The 18,576-nt window shown below is 30.7% G+C and overlaps 1 protein-coding gene across 1 annotated transcript in view; it reads right to left on the reverse strand.

Moving 5' to 3' along the window:
* Positions 1-18,576, reverse strand: part of TrissinR (Trissin receptor) — a 182,994-nt gene that overhangs the window by 49,776 nt on the left and 114,642 nt on the right. Inside the window, exons 4-5 of the mRNA XM_088035983.1 lie at positions 11,781-11,925; positions 10,781-10,940 (exon numbers count right to left, since the gene is read on the reverse strand). Of these exons, the coding sequence (XP_087892109.1) occupies positions 10,781-10,940; positions 11,781-11,925 (305 nt within the window). The remainder of the gene's footprint in view (positions 1-10,780; positions 10,941-11,780; positions 11,926-18,576) is intronic.

Genomic DNA, 18,576 nt, shown 5'->3' on the forward strand with positions numbered 1-18,576 from the left:
AAGACACTACTCAGTCATTCCATGACGGAAACTATTTTGGCGAACAATTTTTACATTATGATTTTGCAATATGTGCTTAATGGTTTATATTTTAACATAGTATATTATTTCTTATTAAATATTTTTGTATGAAATTGCAATTCTACAACAGTTTTTGAAACTAATTTATTTGAATTTAAGTGGGTACCGATTTGTTCGACGTTGACATTGACAATACATTGTAAGATTATTTGTTAGGAAGTGTATTTATTTCATCAGTTATGTCAACATGTCACAAAAAGTAAGTATTTTGGTGCAATATGTTAGTTTTAGACTTGCATTGCATGTCCCGTCCTTATCAAAAACACGACATTTAAAAATAATAGTGCAGTAATGACTAATGACCCGTATAGTATAGAGTAATGATTGGTAATCGATGTAATAATGAATATTGCTTCATTAGTACTAGTAAACACCGTTTATTTCCAAAATTTGTTAAAAGAGAATCTAGTCATTACTTAATAATCGTAGATAAAACAGATTTATTGTACAATCTGACATAAAAATGTAAACTTAGGCTCTTGCGGATTTCGTCAAATTCGAAGCCCTCTGTGAAATCCGCGTCTGGTTTAAAAGACTCTGTGTCTGGAACGTTTTAGCGTCATTGGTTTGTAATTTTACGACGCTCCTACAGGCCATAGCTTATCTATTCAATCGTAAAAAACAGTTTACCGACAATGGTTCATCTTTTTGCAATTTGTTTTCACTAAAACCGTATTTCTTTCGCCATTCCATGAACGCTTCTTAAACAAATACCGCAAAAAGTGAGTGATTATTGCATATGTATAATCAATTTAAATAATATTAGATAGTTTATAAAAGTTTTTCGAGTTAGGTACGTTTCTTTTGGTATCCAAAATGAGTAGTTTCAGATGTTTGACTTTCTGATTTTACACTTTCGTGATTTAGACCAATTTGTGTTTTCATAGAAAACCTCACTCACGGCTTCGTATCCTGAATACATCCGTTCTGACGAGAAACGCAAGCTTCCGTCGGAAGTCGCATTTTTACAAGATCCATCGAATTCGACAATTCCCCAAATTTATTGTTCGTTTTTTAATGTTGTGACAACTTGTTTTATCTATTTTTGTTTGTTGCGATATGATCGAATAAAAACTGCGTTTAAGTAGGCTTTGGAATGATTTGAGGTTAAATACGATCGCCGTATCATGACAGTACTGAAATACCAGACTTGTTAGATAAGGGCTGCCAACCCATTTCAAATTCCAAAGTCCGCTTTGATGTCGTTCTTATTTGATTATTTTTTTGTAACTGCTCAAAATATTTTCCCATTATGCAGATTTTCCGATGCGTAACGTTTCTTTGAGTACAAAGCAGTGCAGCGCTCCTCGCAACAGTAGATTTAAATTCCTGATACAAATTGCCACTGTAAATTGCAGTGTTAATTCTAGACTAGACATTAATTTAAAATTTTATGTAAAGTAGTTCACAAAATTATCCTATCAACTAATCGCTTAACTGTGCAAATTGGACGGACTTATCATGTAATCTTAACCTGACGACTTTATCGTTTAGATCTTTGAAGCTCAAGAGATTCGACTGTCTAGAAAAACTGAGATGTTGCGTTGCTCCTTAAGACTGTTTTTGTTCAGGGATTTCCATAAATGAAGTGAATAGAATGTAAGCGAATACTTACTGCCAGAGACTTAGCAATAAAATATCGAATTTAATTAAACTCACTTTCAGTCTCTGTCTGCTTATTTTGGAATTTGCGTGTAAATATTATTTTACATTGAATGGAACAGCTGGTAATCAATTTTAAATAAAAAAATGTAAATTTGTCACGACATTCTCTACTAAAGGAGTCGACGTTCCGAACAAGAATACGGAGCAGAATTCTTCAAATATCTCCGGTATTGATTAGAACATTCCTAAACTGAACGTGTTGCTTGGTTCACCAGTCGATTTAAAAATGAAATTGATGTTAAAACACATTCACAATTCATCCATGACACGAATTTATAGTAATCCTAATCACTCAAAGTGTTTACCGAATAACAACAGTTTCTCGTGTCATGAATTGCATAAAATGAATGTTGTTTTTGTGTTAACGATCCATATTTCAAACATGTCCACGCCTTATTTTTGTTGCTTTCATTGCGTTTGTTTATTCTGAAAGGTTTGGTTGCGTTTATATTTGAAGAAAAGCAAATAAATTTTGTTGTTTATTAGGGGAAAGTCTTTCATCGCCGAATAGTTCAGACATTTTCAAAATGTGAGATACAAAAAGCATTATTTTCATCTTCTTTTTTTCTAAATTCATTTAGTAAGAATAAATCAATGTTTAGAAATAAAAAAGTTTTGATCCTGAATTCACAAAATTGTTGTAAAAATTACGTTTATAAGGACTAGAGAAGCATTATTTGTGTTTAATAAATTCTCATTGTGTTTAAAAAAAAAACTGAACAACTCCTTTCAAAGATTTCCACCCTTTAATTTTCTTGACCCATAAGCAAACTAAGAAATTCTCATCAAAAAGTCTTTCTAATGTACTGCGTTAGCATTAAAACCATTTTAGAACTATCAAGTAAAAATATAGTTAAAAGACGAGTGCCCCAGCTACGAAAAGGTTTATGTTTATTTAACAAACAAGTTGGGTAATTAAGGCGGTTAATAATTAAGAATTTTAATTTATGAACCGATTTTAAAAATTTAAAAAACAAATTAAATGGTTTTTAATTTACTATAAACTGATAATTTTAGAATTTTTCTAAATGTCTTAGTATCTTTTAGACGATATTCAACTTTCTTATTTTAAATTGGCACAGATATTTTTTTTTCATAATTTGGAAGATATTAATTTTCTTGATTCAGAAATGTGTAGTATGTTCTACATTTACAAAAAATTTTTTTGAAAAAATTATCAAAAATGAAAAAAAATAGGCAATAAAAGTTAATAAAATATAGGTGCGTGCTGTCAAATAACACAATACCGTTAAGTAGCGAATAAGAGAAAGGATTGGCAATCTTTTTTGAAATTATTGATACCAAAAGACAATAATAATTACAAATCAAAAAAAATATCTACCTAATTTAGTTGAAATACTGTTGAAACGTCATCCCGTTTTTTTCATTGCACAATTGACACCATGCATTTAGATTTTCTTAACTTTTATTGCCTATATTTTTCAATTTTGATAATTTTTTTTCAAAATATTTTTTTGTAAAAGTAGAAGATATTACACATTTCTGAATCAAGAAAATTAATATCTTGCAAAAAAAATATGGGTGCCAATTTAAAATAAGAAAGTTGAATATCGCCCAAAAGATATTAAGACATTTAGAAGAATTCTAAATTTATCAGTTTATAGTAAATTAAAAACCATTTAATTTGTTTTTTTAATTTTTGAAATCGGTTTATAAATAAAAATTCTACAACGCCTGCCGTTGTTTAAAAATCACCGTATTTGTCGGCTGAAATCATGCATTAAAGTGGACTATTAATGAACGATTTATTGTGTTTATTATAGGCAACCAATGTACACGAAATTCAATAAATTCCATAGTCAACATCGTTTGGAATTACACTCAACTTTGACAATAACTGACACATCAAACACATCCGTCATACACATAACCTCACTTTTTGTTTTTGTATATTTGGTTGCATAACCAATTTTGTACCAATTGTACATTTGTACCAATTTTCTTTTTTTGGTGAATTTTTAATATTCGATCACCGGAAAAGTTTTGTAAATAACTATGATTAATGGGCGATTAATAATCTCGCTTATTAAAATCGCTCAATTATTAATTGTTTTCATTAACCAACTTGTTTGTTAAATAGCTATTAACGTTCATTAACAAACGAGTTGGTTAGAAAACTTTTTCGTCGAATGTATTTATGTATTTAGGGAAAATTAAGGGGGAAAATGGAACATTTAATACACGGTCACACAATTAATAGGTGTCATTGTAATTAACGATTTTTGATCAAAAATCGTGCATTAATGTCCTTCATTAATTCACGTTCAATGGAAATATTGTTGTAATAACAACCGTAATTTTTGAGAAGCGTTATTCGAATTATAACGCCCTAGGGCATTAATAATCATTTCTATAGTATTAAAAATACAACAATGCAATTTTTATTTTTCTATTAAATACCCTATTTTTGACGGAAAAGAGACAAATGATTGACACGCTGCAGATTAAATTTCTTAAAATAGTTATTAACGAACAAGTTGGTTAATTGAAGCAAATAATAGTCTAGAAGTTTTAACACACAAACGTAGTGAGTGCGTTAAGAAATCAAAATTATTAATCGCCTATTAACAAACGAGTTAATTACAAAACTTTTCCGTCGAATGTATTCTGAGCAAATTAAGGAAAATGGAAAATTCTTTTCCAGGTATTTGAGATTCTCCCGGGTCCGATTTACACCTTTACAGGTCTAATCCCAACGTATCTATTGCGCAAGGGCACAAATTGCCTGTAGAACATAAAAAATCTTGTTAATGAGGATCATTAACAAACGATTTTCGACCACAAATTCTGCATTAATCATTTTTTTAATTTAAAACGTCCAAACACTAGAATTAATCTTGACAGGCGTTGAATTCTAAAAAAATTTCCATTAAAACGGATGAACTAATTTATAAGTTGTTGAAGAAAACTTTAAGAGAACTGTTTAAAATGTAAAAATCCTAAACCAAGTTTGTTTTCAGTTTCAATCTTCACAAACGCGTGTTAGAGGAGGTTTTATCTCTTTTGTTCCGGAAACAACGTAAAAGTCAATGCTTTTAAATTTTGTAACAGACACAAAATTTACAGTGCTTGTTTTTGACAACAACGAAAGGGGTAAGGCATCAATTACGCCGCCAGCGAAATTCACGAAACGCAACAGACTACATATAGTAATTTCGTGATGGATGCGTATTCATATTGGCAGGTGTTTAATTAAAAAAGTAATTTTCAAAATGTGAAAAGTGAGGTTAAGTTGTATTGATTAATCCCAGACATTTTAACTGCCACGCTCAGTGAAAAAGTTAATACAAACATATGAACGTTTGATAAGATTAATAAAACATTTTTTTAAATAAAAAGATAATACCTTCGTAAAAAACGGTTGAAAAAAAAATGTACTGCACTCTCGTCGAAATCTCATAGCGTATGCAGCTCATTAGCGCTCGTTATAAAGAAGATCTATTGGGCGCTAGCACTGCAATTACTCATTATTAAGTTAAATGAATGGAAAATGTAAGCAGTGGTGTAGATTTATAAAATTATGGCTTACAAAAAAAAATCCAGAAGGGAACCAGCGAAAGTTAAACACGTCTTTATTGCATAAATTCAAGAAAATGAACCGGGACGAGCATTACGAGAAATTTATATGGAAATATTCATCAACACCGCAATTTCCTTTAAAATTATAACCGGTTTTTATAATTGCGATGCTGCTTCAAAAGTGATTCAAGTTAAAAAAATGACTTCTGTAATTGCTGGCGAACCCTTTCGTGTAAAGGGACGCAAGACACAAGTGCGTTTTATAGGGTCGTACTTGCGCGCTTAAGTTGATTTAGTTGGGATGCATGAATTCTATTATAATTACCATAATGTTCTTGAAATTTATCGTGACTTAGATAGATTGAAGGTTTTCGTTACAATATTTGATGTGGCTAATAATTATTGTTAATGTTTTCGCTGCATTGTGTCTAAAACAGGCACTAAAATTGCTAAATTCTGAACAGGTCGTCTATTTAATTTAAATTAATTCCTAAACTATTCAATTTACAGGATTAAATGCAAGGTTTTGTGAAAAATAGCTACAAGGTGTTTATAAATGTTTCTAGCATCAAGGGTGGCTCTGGAATACCTGTCGTGCACTACTTTTCCGCTTTGTTTTCATAGTGAATATAGCTATCTTGAAATAGTTATTTACAGTCGCGTGTGGTAACTTACATTTTACAGCGCGAAATCAGTTTGAAGCACGACGGCGTAGCCGGAGTGCTTTAATGATTGAGCGCTGTAAAATGGTTAACGCACAAGAGTTGTATTAAACTTTTTGGCCGAAAAATTTTAATTGAAATAATTGGGTTTTTTAAAACTCATGAGAACTGTCACATCTGACATTTGTAAATTTCATTATCTGTCAATTCTGTCAATTTTGTAGTTAGTGCACAAAAAGTACACAAGATGGCGCTGTATAAAAACGTTTTAATATTACTTTAAAAATAGAAATATTGTCTTAATTGAGATAATAATTTAGGTAGATTCCACTTTGGTGATCAATCTTCATTATGGTAAAGTGATTTTAATTTATAAACGCATGTGAAGAGCAGACGATTTGGGCAATTTTTACAGCACGGCGTGTGTAAACGTCCAGGGCGCTTGTAAATCTAGTGTTTCCGAAGATGTCAATTGAATGTTAATTTGACGTTTACAATTCATGAGGCCAAAAATTATTTTTCTATTTCGCGTTCAAAATGAAGATATTTCGATACGCGTTTGAGCGTATTTCGGTATCGTAATGAACCAATCCCGTGCCAATATTTCCAGGAACTTATATTTTTCTTAGGTTTGCAGCAGACAAACCGTCAACCTGCCGTCAACGTTGACAATTTAGATTTTGGTTTTGAATAACCTTGATAAATCAATCAATACACTATTATTTCTTGTTGTACTTTAATAATTCATCGGAGAAAAACTCTTTGGTTGCAAGAGAACCATCATGATCATGATCAACATCTTCGCTCTCTTGGCTCCCTTGGGCTCCGGTAACCTCAAAACGTCACACCTGTCAAACTGACTGAAATTGAATTTGGCTACTTCGAATTTTTTCTCGAACATTTTGCAAATGCCAACTTCCCTAAAATTCCCTAGATTTCGAAATCAAGTTTTTTCGTTTAAAATAAGGCGAAATAGAAAAAATAGCGTATGATACTTGCTCATAATGCATTTCGCCGCACTTACTACTTTATCGTGTCCTAAAAACGTGCGTGCGGCAAAATGTTCATTATGAAACGCGTTTCATAATATACTATTATAATGTTACTTACGTCAACCACGTTTCAGTTACGGTTTTGTGTCAAAATTTTTTATTTTCAGGTTTCAAATGACAACTGGAACAGTTTTCTTCTAAAAACTTACTTTGCTCTATGATTGAGGTTTAACTACAAATGTCAGTTGAAAAATCTAAACCCACATTTATAATGAGTGGCTAACTTCTTTAACATTTCATAGTCACCCTTGATGCTAGAAAAATTATTTATAAACACCTAGTATTTTGTGCTTTAGCGCCAGAGAAGCAAAAGTTAGTGGCCAGAAATATCGAAAATATTCGATTACACTCTGTAGTTCTCGTAGTTTTACGCTACATCAATGAAATTTGGACAAATTATTGACTTTGAGTTATTTTTTAACTGTATCAAAAGACAACTCCATAGAACAGGCGAAGCAAAACGTATTAATGTTTATTTATAGCGAGAGACAGAAAATTCGAAAATTTTCAATTACACCTTAAAGTTTCTGCAGTTTGACACTATTGAAATAACATTTATAGACGAACTATTGCCTTTGAGTTATTTTTTAACTGGCCCAAATTACGACTCCATAGAGATAAAGAAGCAGAAGTTAATTGTGTTAATTTATAGCGAGAGCCAGATACTTTAACACTAAAACAATAAAATTCGGACAAATTTTTGGCCTGGAGCTATTCTTTAATTGTGCCAAAATGCCACTTTATAGAACTGAAGATGCATGTAGTCTTGTAAATTAGACTATTTTCAGGTTATAAAGTCGACATTTTCAAAAGTTACAAAAATCGTAACACCAAAAAATTATCAAATAAACGTCTAATACCTAACTTTGGCATTTTTGTTTTTCATTCAATACAATTTGGATACTCAACTTAATTATTAACTGTGCTAAATTCCAACGTTTTATTGTAAGAAGAACAAAAAACTTACACCAATTTTTCTATTAAACTTCTTAAGCTTGACAATTTTAGTCTCAAAACAGTGAATTTCGGATGTTTTACTGCTTTCCACTTGCTTATTAATTGTGCTCAACTCCAAAATTTTATATAGAATTTTTAGAAATTTTAATTTTGAGGACGTTAATTATAAATAAACACTAATAACTTTTGCTTGTTTTGGTGGATTGAGTTGTAATTTGTCACAGTTGAAAAACAACAAAACAACAAAGCCAATAATATCTTCAAATTTTATTGCTGTAGTGTTAAAACTGCAGAAACTACAGGATGTAATTGAAAAATTTTGAAATTTTTAAATAATTTTTGCTTATTTGGTTCTATGGAATTGCCTTTTGACACAGTTAAATAATGACTCAGAGCCATTAATTTATCTAAAATTCATTAATGTAGTGTTAAAATTAAATGAACTACAGGATGCATCGAAAAAATTTGAAATTTTTAATTCTCGCTATAAATTAATACAAATAACTTTCGCTTTATCAGCTCTATGGAGTCGTAGTTTGGCACAGTTAAAAAATGACTCAAAGCCAATAATTTGTCGAAATGTTATTACTGGAATGTTAAAACTGCAGAAATTACAAGGTGTAATCGACACTTTTTAAAATTTCTGTCTATAAACACTAACAACTTTTGCTTCTTCAGATCTATAAAGTGGCCTTTTAGCACAATTAAAGAATACCTCAAAGCCAATTGCTTGACCAAATTTTATTGTTGTAGTAGTTAAAACTACAGGAACTACAAAGTGAAATCGAAATATTTTGAAGTTTCTTGCTCTCGCTATTAATTAACAGCAGTTATTTCCAATATTTGACCTCAAAAGTAATAATTATCTATCAAATATCGATACCGAAAAAACACGAATTTCTTGCTTTTTAATTTAACTCTCACTTTTAACTTAATAATTGGATTGTGTTGTTTGGAGTTATTAGTCGAAATTTTGTATCTACGCACGGAGCAAAATTTAAATAGAAAATATATTTCAGGATAAGAGAGAAAATAACAATAATTTTTTCATAAAAATTTAAAGGTTAAAGAGATGACATTTTCGAAATCAATTAATTCAGATTTGTGTATTAAACCCACCAAATTTCAAAATTGTAATTACACAGTCAAAAAACGCTAAAATTTTGTTCCAGAATTAAGGAAAAGATATATTTTTTCATAAAACTTTCTATCTAGTCTTGTAAATTAGACTATTTTTAAATATTATCAAATTTATCAAATAAACTTCTATACCTAACTTTGGCAGTTTTAATTCCCAAACAATACAATTTAGACACTTTACTGCTTTCGACTTGATTATTAACTGTGCTAAATTCCAACGTTTTATTGTAAAAAGAACAAAAAAATACACCTGTTTCTATTAAACTTCTTAAGCTTGACAATTTTAGTCTCAATACAGTGAATTTCGCATCTTTTACTGCTTTCCACTTGTTTATTAATTGTGCTCAATTCAAAAATTTCATAGCAAAAAACCGAATTTTTAGAAATTTTAATTTTGAGGACGTTAATTATAAATAAACACTAATAACTTTTGCTTGTTTTGGTCGATTGAGTTGTAATTCGTCACAGTTGAGAATCAACTTAAAGCCAATAATATCTACAAATTTTATTGCTAAAGTGTTAAAACTGCAGAAACTACATGGTGTAATCAAAAGATTTTGAATTTTTTTCTCTTGCTATAAATTAACACAAATAATTTTCGCCTCTTTGGCTCTATGGAGTTGCTTTTTGACACAGTTAAAGAATGCCTCAGAGCCATTAATTTATCTAAAATTAATTAATGTAGTGTTAAAATTGCAAGAACTACAGGATGTAATCGAAAAATTTTGAAACTTTTGGTTCTTGCTATAAATTATTACAAATAACTTTCGCTTTATCAGCTCTATGGAGTCGTAGTTTGGCACAAAAAAAACAACTCAAAACCAATAATTTGTCGAAATGTTATTACTGGAATGTTAAAACTGCAGAAATTACAAGGTGTAATCGACACTTTTTGAAATTTCTGTCTATAAACACTAACAACTTTTGAAGGTTTTTATAAAAATACTTTTCTTTCCTTAATAATGGAACAAAATTTTAGTGTTTTCAATTTTGTAATTTTGTGGGTTTAATACACAGATCTGAATAAGTATGTTAAGTTAAGAAATTAAGGAATAAAAAATAATAAAAATAAACAAAAATTAAAAAATAAAATAAATAAAAATTAAGAAAATTATTGTTATTTTCTCACTGATCTTGAAAAACGTTTTTTTTTTTAATTTTGCTCCCTGCATATGTAGGCTACATCAGCTGCTTTTTCAAGTTAAAAGAGAGAGTTAAATTAAAAAGTAAGAAATTCGCGTTTTTTCGGTATCGATATTTGATAGATAATTATCACTTTTGAGGTCAAATATTGGAAAAACACTGCAGTGGTTCTCGATCATAGTACATTATGACACGTATTTTATAAGGCGAATATTGTTGCACGAATGAGTTTTGACCACGACAAGTGCTACAAGTCGTTTTATGAAATGAGTGTAATATACTATTTTTTCTACTTTGCACTATAAATAAATTTGAAAAACAATTGTTTTTATTATGAAACGCGTTTGCGTCTGCGTTTCACAATAAAAGTATTGTTAACGCAAAGTAGAAAAATATTATTATTATTCGCCTTCATTACCAAACTATTTAATCATAACATTTGAATTGTTTATCTTCATGTCAAGTTGCCAGCCGACTAGATAAAGAATTCAATTGATCACTTCTAAGTATGTTAAATATTTATCAACAGCTTTATCTTACCCTGAGTCTCTTTGGAGTAAGAATTTGCTTGCAGGTTATGGGGTAGATAATGGCAAAGTACCTCTCGATGCATATAATAACCAAAATAAAGATGCTTGCTGTGTTGCTTAGTTGCTGGATAAACATGTACATCTTGCAAAGAAATTCTCCAAGAACCCAACTGAAATGTGAAAAGATAATACTGCTTGTATTAAGACATTTCTCCTGGATAGAACATGCAGAAAGAAGGAAAACATATTCAGCAGGTTCGTAAAATCTTACACAAAAGGGCACAATAAATATTGTATTAACATGGTGGTAAGTAAAACTTTACGGACTACAAAACCGTCGTTCTTAAAAATCAAAAATTTATCAGAGGGTTGCTTGATTTATTATGTTTTTGCCCGGTTTCCTGGGTGGAGAATCAAACGGTCGTTGTTATATTTCACTGTTAGCATTGGTTTCATTCCCGTCTTGTCTTCTGATGTGAATTATTTAATTTTAGTGTTTTGAACTAGGCAATCTACAATTTACATTTATCCCAACACACAGAAGGTCATGAGAAAAATATAAAATTTGACAGGAAGATTTTTTATCCGAATCATAATCCCTCGATGGCTAGCAGACAATGTAGATTTATGACTAATTTTTACGAGTCAATATTTGACTTTTTGCATTTACCCCAAATGATTTGTTGTTGCCAAAACCGCAATAACGTGGAATTATGATTCTGAAAAGTCCTTTAATGTCGCTCTTTACCCAGCGTGTGTTTGTTTCGCTTAAATTGGACGGGGATTTGGGCAAAATTCCCCATTTTTTATATTGCGTGAAAGAAATATTTCACCCTTAAGCAACAACAATAAACATGTTCTTTTCAAATGTGTATCGTCAGCAGGTGCCGGTCCAGACGTTGGCTTGTAACTTTTATCACCACAATGTTTATAAAAAAATCGGATGTGAATATAATAACTTGTGTTTTAAATTGTCAGAAAGTAAATAACACGTAAATGGTCACACTCACCTGTCTACGATGTAGATAAACAGATTCTGATAAACGCAAAAGACTGCCACGCAGAAATCTGCCACTGCTAAATTAGCCAAGAAGAAGTTGGTGATGGATCGAAGACGGCGACTCAGTGTAACCACCAAAATAACCAAAAGATTTCCTGAAAAAAAAAGGGTAATGTGAATTTATTAGTAAATAAAGCGATGGTGTGGTGTAAACATAAATTGCAAGAGAAAATAGATTTTTTCGGGGTTTTGAATACGCGAATTATCATTAGAACCGCGATTATTCAGGCTAATGGAAAGGAAAACCACGGTTAATCGAAACAACTTTTTTAACGAATTACATACTTTTAATTAAAGTTTAATCATCGCTCTGATGATCGTAGCACTGCTATCGAAACGCGCGTCAGCATTTTTTGACGAAATTTGGTGTTTGGGAATAAATCGTATTTTTGATAATAAGTCTTATCGTAGAAAAATCATCTTAAATAACGAAATAACTTGCGTAAAGAATACTTTTTAAGTTATATTACATTTTTGTCAATATTATTGATATGCTTTTGCCTTTAAAAGAGCTCATAAGTTGAGATAGCCATTATTTTCTCAATTTTGATTTTTGAAAATTTGTTTCTTGCAAATATTCCACATATACCATCGCGATAAAAAAATTTTTTTTTGTAAATATTTCTTAAATATTTAGGTTCTTAATTGCTTCATGTCATATCACTAAAATCATTTTGTCTTTTTTTTATCACCTTATATCTTATATCTTACTTATTCTTCGGTTTCTTTAAATTCCTTCTATTTTGTTAAATTCTTCCAATTCATCTTATACACGATACTCATATTATTCTGATTCCTTAGATAATAAAATATATAAATATTTTTTATTCTTTCCCAAGATTTCTCAAATTCGCAGTCGTTTAGCAACTTTGGACTCGAATTTGTCGGATCTTTAAAAAATAATTATTTTCTTTTTTTTTGTGAAAATAAAGAAAGGTGAATCAGAAGGATTTTAATAAACCGAAAAGACCAATTTTCAAGTTCTTATGTAATTTTTTAAATTAATAGCCTAAAATTTCTATCAGATTCTTCAGTTTCAAAATTCACATCTTAAAAATTTTTAATTGTTAAATTTTTGGTTCAAGTTTCCAAGCCTTATATTTAAGATTTTTTGAATTCCTGAAAATTTCTATATTATTCTCACGAACTGTTTTAATTCATTGAGATTTTTTCATGTCTTTCAGATTAACTGAATCCCAGAATCAATTTAGGCTTTAGATTTTTAAGATAAAACAAAAATTTCAGACATCCTTCATTGATTTTGTTGCAGCTATGAAATTTTGGAAAGTTGTTATTTTAGAGCCGTGTATTGACTCTATCAAATTGCAGAATTGTGGAGAAAAAGAAACAAATTTTGGAAAATTTTATTTTTAGGCGACTTAAACTGGAAATGGAATTTTTAGGCCTCAAAAGCGGCTTAAAAGTAAGTTTTTTCTGGCCGCAAACATTTTTGGCCAATCTATGGTGGCGCCATCTATCCATAGTTTTACATATTACATCAAGATACCGACATTATCCCCAATTTTATAATTATTTGGGTAAAAGCAAATCGATAATCTGCTGTAAAGTGCAACAAAAACGTTGAATTATTGAAAATAAACATGTCTAGCAGTGCTTCTGCAACAACATCAAAAAGCACATCAAACCTAATTCATACAAATTGTCAAGCTACACATGTCGAAACTGCAAATGTAGGTATATAAAGAAAATATGAACTTTTCTAAAGAATTCATAAACATTTCCAATTATTCAGTTGTTATAAATGATTAAATCAATAAAACATAAGTAAAAATTAATTTACTTGTAAATTTAAAAAAAAATCTAAAAAATCTTGTGTGTATCACGGCCAAAAAGTGCCATTTTGCCCCAGAAAACATCGAAAATCAGCGAGAAATCGTCGTTTTGCATCGAAATAAGCGGATTTCTCTACGAATTTTGATGATTTCAAGCAGATTTCTGCTGTTTTCTTGCAATTCAGCCGTTAAATGTTGATGAAAAGTGATAGTTTTGTAGATTTCAAGCTCTTCTTTGCGAATTCAAGCCAGAAAACATCGAAAATCAGCGAAAAAAAGTTTTTCTTCGAAATAAGCGGATTTCTCTAAGAATTTTGATGACTTCGTGCAGATTTCTGCTGTTTTCTTGCAATTTAGCCGTTAAATCTTGATTAAAAGTAATCATTTTGTAGATTTCGAGCTTTTCTTTGCGAATTCAAGTCAGAAAACATTGAAAATTAGCGAGAAAATGTCGATTTCCAGCGAAATAAGCGGATTTTTCTAAGAATTTTGATGATTTCGTGCAGATTTCGGCTGTTTTCTTGCAATTTAGCCGTTGAATCTTGATAAAAAGTGATGGTTTTGTAGATTCAAGCCCTTCTTTGCAAATTCAAGCCAGAAAAAAGAAATACTTTTTGGTCTTGGTACACAAATAACTATTTTAAGTCTGAATCAGAAAGAACGTAGCGTGATGTCTTTTCAAAAGTACAAAGTTCTATGTGCTATGGGATTAACTGATCGTTTCTAACTGCCGTAATTCGTTTAAGAAAATAAAATTAATAAATTATAGAACTAGGTATTTTACTTATTATTTCTTAAAACAAATACTTGCTAACATCTCGTTAATTAGATTCGAATTTTAAGCCTTTGTCTTTAACATTTAAATGAAAATCTACGTAAATTATCAAAATACATTTAGATAAGCCTGGATATTAATGGAGAATGGATAAATAAACAGAAGAATAGTCAAAAGTTGGATTTTAAATTTTTAAGATTGTAAAAAATGTTGTCCAAGAAAATTTTATTCTGAACCACTTGTGAACCCACAAATGATACCATTCTCCTACGAGAGATGGCACAATTTAAAATGTAAATGTTACAGTTTAATTTGATTTTTATAGTATCATTTGTTTTACCATGATGCTCTTGTGGAGTACTACTATTGATCAATAGGGTGCGCTGTTTTGGGGAGTGAGGTACGGTGGAGTTAAGTAGAGTTGGGCACGAATTTGAAGTGGGGTCTCTACAAAATGGTCACATGAAAGAATAGAAATATAATTGAAGAGTTCGGGTGTAAAAAATAATTTTCGGACTTGTTATTTTATCCATATTTTTATGCGTTAGAATATGCGATAAGTTATAGTACAACTCCAAAAGCAGCTCTTTTAAATATTAGTTTTTTATAATTGAATAGTGTTACGCAACAAAGATCCAGCCACTGTTGTTTAAAAACGGAGATTATGGCTATTCAAGCCTTAATTTTACCGATTCTGTAGTGCAAAATTGCAGTAACACTAATGAAGCAACTCAGTTGGACTATTAGCTTTAAGAATTTTAGGTCCATATGAGACTTAACAGATGGTGGAAGAGGTACATCATTTTTTTTGTGGGCTGGATCTTTGTTGCATAACACCATTCAATTATTGTTATGATATTAAATTTTTATTTTTTGAAATATTTTTCGGCTCTTTGTAACATGTTTTACGTCCGAACTAACATAAAAGTACACCACACTATGATACTAAACATATTAATTTTTATACTTCTTTAATAAAAATTATAAATGTTTACATTCATACATAGAGAATCAATGTTTTGTGAGCATACAAGATTAATTCGTATAAATTTAATTGACAAAAGGTGCGTATTGTTGCAGATGTCCTAATCAACAATTACTCATAATATGTATTTGGAAACACAAATTCTTAGACGACATTTTTCTAACATTTAAAAAAAAATATGAAGTTTTACACTATTGACGACAACGAAATGTGTACGGCAAATTGTCTATTTATGATAATTAATGACAGTAGTTAGTTAAAATCGGCTAAACATTGAAACGAAGTCGAAAAAACAAGAGCCATTGCAAAATTTGAAGATAACCAGTCGTCAAGAGCAGTGGCTGCTGATTAGTAAAGGTAATATAAAATGTTTAGAAAAAAATCAAAACAAACGTCACTGCTCAAAGCCTCATTTACATTATGGAAATTAAGAGAAGAATAAAAAAAATAAGAAAAAAATACAAATAAAAACTAACTTTCTTATAGGATAAATCAGAACATAATAGATGGTCCGGCAACACTTATGGACATCCCCAAAATCGCCTTTAATTTCAAAGATAAAAATATGCAAATCTACATAAAATCTGACGCAAAAAATTGTTTTTTATTACCGTTAGTTTGGCGTCGCGACGTGAGTAGTAAGGGGGGCCCATTAGTGATTAATCAAAGGTCAATCAAAGGTCAATCAAAGGTCAATTAAAGGTCAATTAATTAATTAATTAATTAGTCGATTAATTGACCTAATGACTTTTTAATTGCTTTTTAATGGGATATTAATTAGATATCAAAGTGAAAGTGTAAATTAATTATATTGATTAATTAATCAATTAAGTAATTAATTAATTAACAAATTAATTAAGTCAATTAAAATAATTACTCGATTAATTAATTAATTGGTAAAATCAATTAAATAATTAATTAATTAATTTTTTAATTAAATATCAAAATGAAAGTTTTGATAATGACTCATTAAAAATTTGATATAAAAAGTGAAACTTTTAATTGATGAAACTTTCTAATTACATCTTAATGATGCTATAATTAGTTTTCCAAGGGAACGTTTTAATTGATGGAACTTTCTAATTACCTCTTAATGATGTCATAATTGCATATAAGAAGGGAAAGTTTTAATTTATTCAATTAGAAATTAAATCAGGCTCGTTATGACATTAATTAACGGTCAAATAATGATATATAAATATAAAATTAATATGACATCAAATTAGAAAGTCGTAATTAATGAAATTAGAAACTCAATTAAATAGATAATTGCATTGACTAACGAAAAGTTAATGTGAAATTAAATGAAAATAAAAGAGAAACTTCTTTTGGTTTCTACATATATATTGTGACCGTTTGTGGGGTCCTTTCAGTTTCCAAAGTCCGTTTGTGCTACGAAGAAGTCCCCGAAGTGTTTTAGTGTCTTTTGTGTTTGTGCCTGTGAGAAGAAGAAGAAGAAGACTGCTACTATGGCCATGCCTAAGATTTCTGTTAGACGTGATCTGAAACCCTCCATCGACGAGCCTCTCCAAAAGAAGAAGACAAAGCTTCACCTGGAAGCCGAGTGTGGTGTAGGAGCGAGTTCTGCAGGTCAAGATTTAACTATACTTCAACACATTCCAACACAGCCACCACCACCTCCACCACCTGCAGCAGCAAAACATCAAATGGAAGACTTAGACGAAGGCGTCGAAGAAGCTATGGTTGCAAAAGCCGATGAAGTTGAGTTACAGTTTAAAGCCGTAGAAGACAGAAAACTTGTAAATGAAAAATATCGTCTGCTGAACGAAACTACGCTGCCAATAACCAAGTCCAGCTCGAAGTTCATTACCGTTGGTGTTTTGCCGTTGAAAGATTTTGAAGTGTGTGTGAGAATCCATAACTTTAATCTTACATCAGCTGCATGTTTCACCATACGGGAATATTGCGAATTCATAATGAAAAGCAAGGAAAATCTTATTGACGTTCCGGAGGTGGTTAAAACATCGCTTTTGTTCAACCTAGAGAAGTACAGCGTGTTTTTGCTACCCAACAAGGTCGTACAATTTAAGTCCGTAAATCCAGACGTCTATAATTCACTGTACCTCAAAACAGACACAGTCAACCTAATTTTAAAACTGGATGAATTTTTAACAAGTTTACTACAAGAAGTCAATGTGAGGACCAACTTCTACCCTGATTACAACATGTTTGTGATGGGTGTAGCAATGAGTATTCACAAGAATTCTCTCGTATCATATGAAAACGCTGTTCTATCACTCATACAAAAGGAGTACGAATGCAAACCCATTCTCTACGAGGTATTTTTAAAACTACCTTGTACGCTAGCCCGTGATGTGCGTAACAAGATACAGTATTTTGAAGAATTTAATAGATACGTTTAAAAACTGTTTCAACAATGTAAATAAATAAATGTATTAAGAATTTATTTTTTATGACCCCCTTCACTCATTTGTCAAATGACATGCGCTGAAACAACACTAACACAAATCAGAAATAATAATAACAACAGCATGGTCAGTCGTCGGGTCAGTTATTAGCAACTGCTGTTCGCTCTGCTACCATTTGCTAAAAAAAATCATGGACTTACGGTTTAAAACTCCTTTTACAGCGATTGTTGCTGGACCAACTGCCTGTGGAAAATCTTATTTCATAAAACGTTTTCTAAAATATTGTGATTCAATGTGTGATTCAGATTTTGAAGAAATTATATGGTGTTACGATGAATGGCAGCCTCTATATGAAGTAGAAGAAGAAGCGACCATGTCGATAAAGTATTACCAAGGAATTCCTAATTTAAATGCATTTGACGATGTGAAACCGAGATTGATAATTATCGATGATTTGATGAGAGAAACCAATGGTAATGTCGTGGATATTTTCACTAAAGGAAGTCATCACCGAAACCTCAGCGTTTTCTATATAACACAAAATCTGTTTCATCAAGGCAAAGGCCAAAGAGATATATCGTTGAACGCTAATTACATTGTGTATTTTAAAAATCCTAGAGATAAGGCACAAATCAATTTTCTGGCTCGACAAATATACCCTGAAAACGTTAAGTATATTCAAGAGGCATACAAGGATGCAACCTCTAAACCTCACGGTTACTTATTATTCGATTTAAAACAAAGCACACCCGAGTCGGTTCGCATTCGTACAAACATTCTACCTGATGAACAACCAGCCATTG

This window comes from Gnatocerus cornutus, chromosome 5 (genome assembly GCF_029298725.1).
Source record: "Gnatocerus cornutus isolate USDA-ARS CGAHR chromosome 5, icGnaCorn1.1, whole genome shotgun sequence".
In the NCBI taxonomy this organism is placed as follows: Eukaryota; Metazoa; Arthropoda; class Insecta; order Coleoptera; family Tenebrionidae; genus Gnatocerus; species Gnatocerus cornutus.